Source organism: Eleginops maclovinus, chromosome 21 (assembly GCF_036324505.1).
Source record: "Eleginops maclovinus isolate JMC-PN-2008 ecotype Puerto Natales chromosome 21, JC_Emac_rtc_rv5, whole genome shotgun sequence".
Lineage (NCBI taxonomy): Eukaryota > Metazoa > Chordata > Actinopteri > Perciformes > Eleginopidae > Eleginops > Eleginops maclovinus.
In genome coordinates, this window is record NC_086369.1 from 1,064,917 (window position 1) to 1,074,806 (window position 9,890).

The 9,890-nt window shown below is 44.8% G+C and overlaps 2 protein-coding genes across 2 annotated transcripts; both read right to left on the reverse strand.

The window, feature by feature from the left end:
* Window positions 1–2,211: 2,211 nt before the first annotated feature.
* Window positions 2,212–4,701, reverse strand: LOC134857985 (uncharacterized). The gene is made up of 7 exons (XM_063873792.1): window positions 4,528–4,701; window positions 3,730–3,874; window positions 3,533–3,646; window positions 3,187–3,331; window positions 2,936–3,084; window positions 2,723–2,862; window positions 2,212–2,636 (listed from the first exon to the last, which is right to left on the reverse strand). The coding sequence occupies exons 1-7, from the start codon at window positions 4,655–4,657 to the stop codon at window positions 2,479–2,481; spliced, it is 981 nt and encodes a 326-aa protein (XP_063729862.1). The 5' UTR covers window positions 4,658–4,701; the 3' UTR covers window positions 2,212–2,478.
* Window positions 4,690–8,228, reverse strand: LOC134857986 (uncharacterized). Its single transcript, XM_063873793.1, has 7 exons — window positions 7,970–8,228; window positions 7,746–7,890; window positions 6,829–6,942; window positions 6,594–6,738; window positions 5,492–5,640; window positions 5,281–5,414; window positions 4,690–5,196 (listed from the first exon to the last, which is right to left on the reverse strand). Exons 1-7 carry the CDS (start codon window positions 8,073–8,075, stop codon window positions 5,054–5,056), a joined length of 936 nt encoding a protein of 311 aa, XP_063729863.1. The 5' UTR covers window positions 8,076–8,228; the 3' UTR covers window positions 4,690–5,053.
* Between the last annotated feature and the right edge of the window lie 1,662 nt (window positions 8,229–9,890).

Genomic DNA, 9,890 nt, shown 5'->3' on the forward strand with positions numbered 1-9,890 from the left:
CGTCAGTACGGAACACGCTGACGTCAGTACGGAACACAGTGACGTCACCACGGAGCACGCTGACGTCAGTACGGAGCACGGTGACGTCAGTACGGAACACGCTGACGTCACTACGGAACACGCTGACGTCAGTACGGAACACAGTGACGTCAGTACGGAACACGGTGACGTCACCACGGAACACGCTGACGTCAGTACGGAACACAGTGACGTCACTACGGAACACGCTGACGTCACTACGGAACACGCTGACGTCAGTACGGAACACGCTGACGTCAGTACGGAACACAGTGACGTCACCACGGAACACGGTGACGTCAGTACGGAACACGGTGACGTCACCACGGAACACGCTGACGTCAGTACGGAACACGCTGACGTCAGTACGGAACACGGTGACGTCAGTACGGAACACGGTGACGTCACTACGGAACACGCTGACGTCAGTACGGAACACGCTGACGTCAGTACGGAACACGCTGACGTCACCACGGAACACGCTGACGTCAGTACGGAACACGGTGACGTCACCACGGAACACGCTGACGTCAGTACGGAACACAGTGACGTCACTATGGACCACGGTGACGTCACTACGGAACACGCTGACGTCTCTTCAGGGTAAATATATGCACTTCAAAACTGACGTATCAATAACAACGTATCCTGGTAGCTTCAGCTGGAAGACAATACAATATTTAATAAGACCACTGAGGCACGGTGATTCCAGCTACGATAATTATAATATATGTTAATGCTTTGAATTAATTAACCCCTTGGTAGTTACACTAATTAGCTGGTAGTCCCTGCCTCCTATTGCTCCATATTTAAGAAAAACTCAGTCCAGATGTGGGGACAGCAAAGAGAGAGAGATATCTGTAGGAATAATTACGACTTTAAATTGGTTTGAAAAAACAAAACAAGACTAATTAGCGCTGATGCTTCTCCGTCAGTCTTCCAGGACTCGGGCAAACCAACAAGGAGCGTGTTGATGTTAATCAAAAGATATAGACTTTCATTTACCGTTGTAATTAAGGAAGAATTAATTATAGGGAGCGCGGTTCTCTGGTGGTCTGTGGAGTACTTTATAAAGAGGAAGACTTTAAAAAGTGCTGAACCTCTGACGATCGATGTGGTTTTACTGACTTATGTTTCTGAGCAGTTCTTCAGATACACGCACTTAGAGTATTGTAGGTTTTGTATTTGTAGCTTTTAGTAAACGCTGCTCATGTTTCCTCAAGCTGCTGAATGTTTTCTAAATGCTGCATGTGTTGAAGAGCTGCTGGAGATGTTTCTGCGCAAGTTTTTGGTCTGCATCGTTTCTGAAGCAGCAGCACGTTTCTCCTGATGGAAGAGGTTTGCACCGTTGTAGCATGTTAGCACCTGTCTTCCTCCATGTGTTCCCACTCTAAAATGTCATTTGGAAGTAGAAAACCCAAACCCAGAAGCTTCCTGAATGAGGGGCATGTTAACGAGATGCATTCGCAACAGTGACTGCTCAGTGTGCTTTAAAGAGGGAGGATTTTGAGAGCACAACACAAGACATAAAACAGATGTAATAACAGGGATTATTGACTGCCATTAGGAAAGATAATCTTCCTCTAACAGCTTCTATAGATTCTGGCAACAGTACAGTTTGTACATTATCATTCTGGTTATATCAGGGCAGTTGGGAAGCTATGGAGGTGCTAACTGGCTGATTTATCCCCCCAATGACAGAGCTTTTATCTATATGTTTTATTGGAGCAGGGAAAGGATTGAGAATAATTGTAAAGGATTACCAGAATAAAACCTCACTAAGAGAAGTGCAATGCCTTCTTCTTCTTCTGTGGTTATTTTATCAATGGTTCTCAATCACAAAGGACTGTATGTAAATGTGAATATGGGGGGTCAGCGTGTCCGTCATTCATGTCTCTGTTTTTATCCTCCGCTGCTTTCATCCAAGCTCTCTTCAGCTCACCGTGCTCATCAAAGGTCGTGCTCGCCGTCGGGCGTGTTTGATATTCAATTCTTTAAGCTGCAACAAGAAAGAGAGGCACTTATAATAACTTGAGCCTGTGTGATTATCCCTGCACGTCACCGAGTGTGAGAGGGGACAATCAAAGGGGATCCAGTGACGGAAATCGCAAGTTACCACGGTGCGGCTTGTAAGAGTTAATTGTGCATCTGCAAACAAATTAAAACAACAGCAGTGGATGATATTCCTTTTATTTGTAATCATATGCTCAATCTATTGTAACCACTGTGCCATCTTCTGGTTAAACAGAGCTGTGTTAATCACACCACTTTCCCAGAGCTGAGTGAGTCTGTGCTGTCCCCTTTTGGTGATTTATGTAAAGTGCACACTCTCGTGTTAAAGAGGCCTTTATTCTGCTCACAGGCTACCTTTGCAGACCATTTACATGCACTAAAACCTGTACAGCACACTACAGAAAGCAGAATAGAGCCTCGTTTTTAAATTAGTTTCACCACATGCACTCATTGTTTGCATAAATCCATCTTGAAGTCGTCACTCCGGAGGTCAGTGTGCCACACGCGGGGCTCAATGGCAGCCGGTTTGCTCGGCTTATCCGTGTGCAAGCATGTGGAGATCAGCTGGATCATGCTCATGATGGTCATCAGGAGCATGAGGAACCCTACAGATAACAGAGGAGTGAATAAAGCTGCACAGGAAACAGGAAACAGGAAACAGGAAACGTGATCGTTTGTGTTGACGTCTCACCACAGTAGATGGTGTTGGTGGCGAGGTCGTGGATGCGGTAGCTCCGGGTGAACATGGCACCTAGGCCCAGGATGAGGATGGGGTAGACGGTGAATGTGTAGCGCATGTGCTTAGTCAGCAGGAAGCTCTGCAGGATGAACCTGGAGAAAATAATGACATTAATTTGACCCACAAACCAATCAGATAATCCTTTAAATGTCCAGTTGTCCTCACCAGGTTGCCGAGAACAGGGAGAGCACGGTGAGGACGACGGTGCTGACCAGAGGGTCCGACACACCCGCTTTATACTTCAGCATGATGCCAAAACCCACCATAGCCTTCAGCAGAGTCCACCAGGCAAACAGTGCCAGGCCGTTCTGGGTCTGCCACAAAGAAAAAGCATGGAAATATGTAGAGACACGTTTTGGAGGACAGGTTAGACTTCTGCAGACCGTTTACATGTACCATTTCATCGAGCAGCTCACCAGATAGCGCGTCCACCAGATGACATTGCGGTTGCTGCCGACCAGCTGGGCTCTGTGCTTGTCGAGGTTGGAGTAGGACATGGAGAGCATGTTGAAGCTGAGGACCGGTAGAGTCCAATCCAGGAACACGGCTCCAAAGATATCGCTGCAGAGAGCAAGAACAGCTTTCATTACCTCTGTGCGCACACACACACACACACACACACACACACACACACACACACACACACACACACACACACACACACACACACACACACACACACACACACACACACACACACACACACACACACACACACACACCTTCTCTTCTTTTAGTTAGTGGAGCATTGGTAGTACTTACTGTCTGTCCCATAGAGGCATGCTGCACATCCTTGCAATGTTAATCAAAGTCCAGATGAAGAAAAAAGCCGGAGGGTGGATTTCTGGATTGCAAGACTCTGGACCGAGAGCATTTCTACAGATGGGAGATAAACAGTTCTTACTATGATCAGGTTTCTCAGATTAGATTGCATTTTCCTTACAGGTAATTCATGCTACCTTTTAAAGAGGCTGACCACTGCATACACGAGCCAAGCCATGCACCACAGGTCCACTATAACCCAGAACCTCTCCGACCACCAGGCCATAGTCACCTCCAGAGGGAAGGACTCGGACACGTTCCTGGAGGAGGTCTGAAACAGAGCTGAGGAAAACACAGGTTGTTCCCATATGCACCCACTGTAAAAACACCCTATCAGTGTAGATTAGTGTGTGTGTGTGTGTGTGTGTGTGTGTGTGTGTGTGTGTGTGTGTGTGTGTGTGTGTGTGTGTGTGTGTGTGTGTGTGTGTGTGTGTGTGTGTGTGTGTGTGTGTGTGTGTGTGTGTGTGTGTGTGTGTGTGTGTGTGTGTGTGTGTGTGTGTGTGTGTGTGTGTGTGTGTGTGGTGACCTCCTACCTGGTCAACATCCTGAAATGACTTCTATGGCAAAGATATTTCAGTAATTAAAGAGCACGTGCCGGCTAAACACTTCTTAGACGTGGCCTTTTTATTAACAATAACAATTAACACTAAAATAATGCTAATTTCAAATTGAGCTTTTTTAACCCCAAAGCAACATGTTATTGATTGCATCTTTACCTGTACATTTTGTGAATTGTATTCCACTACTGCTTTCTGTTGTTGTATTTCATTCACTCCTTTTATCACTGTCTTATATATTTGTTCCTTTTTTAAGCTGCAAAGAGCCTGCTGTGAGTCATATTTCTAAAACACACACTCAATGACACATAAATCTAAACACAAGAGCAGGTTATTTAAACTTCTCCCTCTGAATCTGAGTCAGCAGGAGCCACTCACCATTGGGCACGCTGCTGTCCTTGGCCAGGTGACTGAAGACGTCGGAGAGTACCTGAGAGATGACGGCCACGGCGATGCTCCCGGTGTGTGTCACCGCGTGTTCCATGTTCCTCACGGAGACGGGAGACATCTTCAACCTCCGATGGACAACTCAAAGTGTGAGGCACAATAATTCATCACCTTAATGTAATATCGTGGACTTTGGATCGCTGCATTATCTTTCCAATTTTATAGCAGGTTATCTCTTTGATTACACTCATCATGGCCGTGTGTGTGTGTGTGTGTGTGTGTTGAAGGGTTAAAGGGGCCATATCATGCTTTTTGTGGTGTTCCCTTCCGTTTAGTGTGTTTTAGTGCATGTAAATGGTCTGCAGAGGCTAAAATCCCTGTGTTCCCTGTGTGTTTCTCTCCCACATACTCTCCACTTTACGTACATTCATTTATTTATTTGGTAAAAAAGCTTATTGTACACACGTTGTCTGCAGCATTAAGACATGAATCACAGTATTTATAGTGCAGATGATTCTCAGAGGAAGAGTTTTCTTTGCTTTAAGGAGATCTCCACCGGTGACTGGCTGGGTCCACTGTACAGCGGCCGCTTGTTATGCTTCCATGCCACCAGGGTGACGCGTGCCACGAACACGATGCAGGAAATAGCCAGGATCAGAGCTGAGGGGGGGGAAGAAGAGGAGGTTAAATATCAGACATGGTGTGTGGGTTTCAACACCTCTTAGTTTGGATGTCACACACTACCTTCAAAGATGTAAATGTCACTTTTCTGAGAGCCGGCGTTGTCCAGAGTGCCCGTCAGCCACAGGACCACCACGGGGTAGATGGTGACGATGTAACGCACGTGCACGTCCAGGTAGAAGTTCTCCAACAGGAACCTGGAGACACGGACAACAAGTTTGGTTCAGGGGAGGTAAGAACTGAACGACAGGAAGCAGCAGAGAGTCAGGCTCACCAGACGAACAGCCCCATCAGAAGCAGCAGCAGAGCCAGCATCGCACATTCACACTTAGACGTCTCAGTCAGGTGCTGCAGGAACATGGTGAAGTTTAGCAGAGTGGAGAGGCTGCCCCAGGTCGCATAAACTGCCACGACGTTCTGCACCTGGATCAATGAGAGAAGACTGTCTCCATGCTTTAATGTTCAAAAGGCTCTTTATTTCTCTCATTCTGCCTGTGCTAAAGGCCATTTACATGCACTAAAAACCTTTATAACACACCACAGGAAAGGGAGACCTCTTTAAAAGCATGTAAATAAACATTTCATCCTCTTCCTGACCTCTTTAAGCCCTGTACAGGATGCTTGTCACATGATCTTCTTTAAATGGAGAGCAAAGCAGAGGAGGGACTGGAAACCAATCTGGAGGTGTTTTTGCTGCAGCCTCACTCGGCTTCCTCTCAACCTCCTAATCTCGCCTGGTCACCTTGTGCATGGCTTTGCACCGGCCACACTCTGGACACGTTGCAGAGAATTCACTCTTTAGATATGGGTGATGGAGCCGCTTCTGTAACCTCGCAGTGTGCAGCAGGACTTATTTCCTCCAAGATTCTCTGTAGTTTATATAAAGCTACAGCCAGCGCTACGTTAGCTTAGCTTAGCATACAGACTGTAAACAGTAGGGAGTAGTTAGCCTGTCTCTGACCAAAGGTAGCCTGCTAGCCCTCCTGAAGCTAACTTTACTCAGTGTTTTATATGCAAGTGTATGTCTTGGCCAGTTTCCCAGAGTCCTTTTGTTACTAGGAGGTTGCCAGGCAAGTAGAAAGGAAACAAGAACTAGCCCTGCAATTACCTCTTTTATTATAGTCATTCCTACTCCACTGTCTTTGCAACATAAAGGGATTAAGAGGTAGTGGTGGCGGAAAAGTGGCTCGACCTGGGAACTGGAAGGTCACCAGTTCAAGTCCCCGAAAGACCAAGTGCTACCGTGGTGTCCCTGAGCAAGGCACCGTTCCCTACACTGCTCCCCAGGCGCCGTACATATGGCAGCTCACTGCTCCCTACACTAGGATGGGTCAAATGCAGAATTCTCGAATTTCCCCACTTTAAAGTAACTTTACCAGCAACCTGATGAGCCAGAGGTCTGTGTTGTGGTATTTGTTCAACCAGGCTCCGTAGATCTTCAGTCCATAGCAGGAGAAGAACAGGATCATGTAGTCGGTGAGCGTCATCAGTATGGAGATTATCAGCACCGGCAGCAACCACCTGCAGAGAAAGCAGATGTTAAAGCTGCTCAACGGCTTAAAAATACATCACGTTTTCTTAGGAATAGATGACCTGAACTCACACACTCACTCTCTGTCAAGCAGAAACAACCAGGTAATTTTCAGGCAGTTGCTGAGGATGAGGGAGACGTGGAATCCATAAGGCAGCACAGCGGGAGTGGTGTACAGCCAGTCGTACGCCGTCCTGCAGGCGAGGCACGGATAATATTACTTTAATTCAAAGAGGAAAACACACAAACAACTTGTGCCTGTCGGGGAATAATCCCTCATGAGTCAGAGGAACATGTGAACAGTAAATTGCCTCTGGACTCGGTGCATGCAGTAACATAACCGGATGAGATTAAAGAGGCTCTAACACTCATCCTGGGGTTTTCAATTTCCTGTAGTGTGTTATATAGGTTTTAGTGCATGTAAATGGTCTGCAGAGGCTAAAATCCTGTGTTCCCCCCCGCCTGAAACGTCTCCATTAGACTCCTTTGTTTGCTTCCGGAACATAGTGACATCAATATGGAACAATCACGCTCCTATTGGCTAGCGATCCAACACATTGTACGTGATAGGTTAAGGGGCGGGACAGCTCTAAGCGGTAGACCAATCACAACAGAGCTCTTGTTTTGGTAAGAAAAATTGTGCTAATTTTAGGATAAAGTGATTTAAAATCAAGCTTTTTTTAACATTTAAGACATTTTTGTTTAACTTTCTTTGCTTTTGTATCTTTAGGGCCTCAAGTAGATTTGTTTTAATGTATTTGATCATTTAATGTGTTTTTTTATGTTTACTATTAGATTTATTTGTAATGTCAGAAAGCTATGTTGTTTTGTAGATGCATCAAAGTTCTCTGACATCGGCACGCCATAAAAGGATATGACAGGACAGGAAGTAGCTGCATTTCCACATATGCTCAGAATAAATCTGGTTTTAGAGACAGTGGCCATAAAACATTACAATTTCTTCTAAATGATGTATAAATATGACAGATTGCCCTACCTTCTGCAGAGTCCCACTAAGAAGTAAATGAACATGGCAAACACCCCGACATATATGAAGTCCCAGACAAACAGAGCCCACGGAGCAGGAGTTATGGGGGTCCCATACTTGAGCGTCACATCCTCTGTTGACTGCTTGAAAACACCTGTGTTGAAATAAGAACAGGTTAGTATTTAGAGCACAAAACCTCCAACTGATTTGGTTTACTGACACTCAACACTCACCTGATTTTGCTCCGAATCCTGACAGAGAGTTAAATGTGATTGAAACTAAGAAGGAAAAGAATCCAGTGAACATGAGCACGACGCGGGCTGGGCTGTGGTTCACCATGGTGATGGTCGGATGGTTAAAGTCCACACAGGAGTAGTAATAGTTACCGCCACTTTTAGACCAAAAATATATAAAAACTGACTATTTTCTAGAGTAACGATAGTGTGGGATCTTCAGTGGTAAATCCAGGAGTTTCCGGTCTGAAACAGGGAGAGAAAGTACCTATCATTATGTGTTTTGATATGATATGCTATAAATGGTGTCATCCCTTTTTTATTGTCCCACACTCATCTTTCTGTTATCTCCCCCCCGTCATAAACAACCTGCTGGTTATAGCAGGGTAAAGACTAAACAGCAGGGCGTGGCAAGAGAATCAGGACATAATTAAAAGAGAATAATGATTTCTGAATCAGAGGGATCATCTGGATTATCGCAGCTGAGATGAAATTGCTTTAATTATATATTTGAAAGTGCCCCGTTTCTTGCTGGCATTTATTGAGTGTAAAGACATCAAGAGAGTAGTTAGAACATTGCAAATCTAATTAACAGATCATTTATACATCAGTTAATATCATTATTGTTTAAATTCAGCAATTTGTATTGATTTATTATTTTAGTTTATTTTTTATTGATTTATTATTTTAGTTTATTTTTATTTATTTCTTTTTTGATTTGTTGTATTTATTTACTGATGCTTTTTATTTATTCTTTATATTTTATTGTTTTTATTTATTATTTTTTATATTTTATTGTATTTACAGGTGAAAGGGTAAAGGTCAAACTTGATTGATTTTGTGGTGCTTTACAGTATACAGTCTGTAACTGCAGGTGTGTGCAGCTTTCCTCCACACGGGGGCGCTGCTGCCCGGGTCTTATTGGACAGTTTGGTAAAGGCTCAATGTAGTTTTAGGTTACCTGTCCTTTTGCTTATTAGGGCATTTATCAAACTACTCCCCTTAAGTTAGAGTTTTTTCTAATTCATTTAAACCAGCTCACTCAGTGTTTCCCTCCAATGATCCAGTTAGTCTGCTTTCTGTGTGTGTGGGCAAGCTAAAGTTCAACCTCTCTAAAGGGAGCCCTCGACCCCCCTGCTGGTTTCCTCACCCAGCACCAGATGCTGCCATGCGGTGTACTTGAGGCTCTGCAATAATTAATGCACAGCTCCTCCAGTGCAGGGTTTCATGGGGTCTTGATATGCAGTCACATGTGGAAGTATGCACTCAGGATGCATTTTGAGTCAGAACACATCTGGGAGAAACCCTGAAGTCAACAGCCTCTCTCCGGCGTGCTCGGCTACAAAAGCACACTTAGCACTACTGTGGCCTTTTAAACATTCAGCTTCATTTCTGACGTGGTAATCCCACATTGTGTCTGGATGGCTCTCTTAAGTCTACTGACTGATTGCTGTGACCCGTAATGCTGGCAGAGGACAAGGCCCAATTTGTCGGCTGCTCGTCATCTAATAACCAAAATCATATCCAATTACACGCCCGCCATCTTTGATCACGTACACTATGAGAGATATGTGTGTGAGGGGTATTATGGGGGATCACTGTCACTTTGGAAGCACATTATGATTCACTCTATGACTCATGTAGGGCTTGGCAGCAGTGAATTCACACAGCGATAATAATGTCCAAACTCGGGAAAATATTGAGATTTTGTCGACATTTTATTGCCAGCGAGGAAAGCAATTACCTCGAAGTGACGGGGATAAACACTTTGGAAATGTTGATGGGAGGAAAAAGAAATTGAAAAGATGCGCAAACAGTCATGCACGCTTCCCAGGCATGGCTTCTGTGCAGCCGTGATTGGACAATTGGGAACACGACAGAGCGTTTGATAATTAGGGAGCATGACTAACAAGCTGGACTG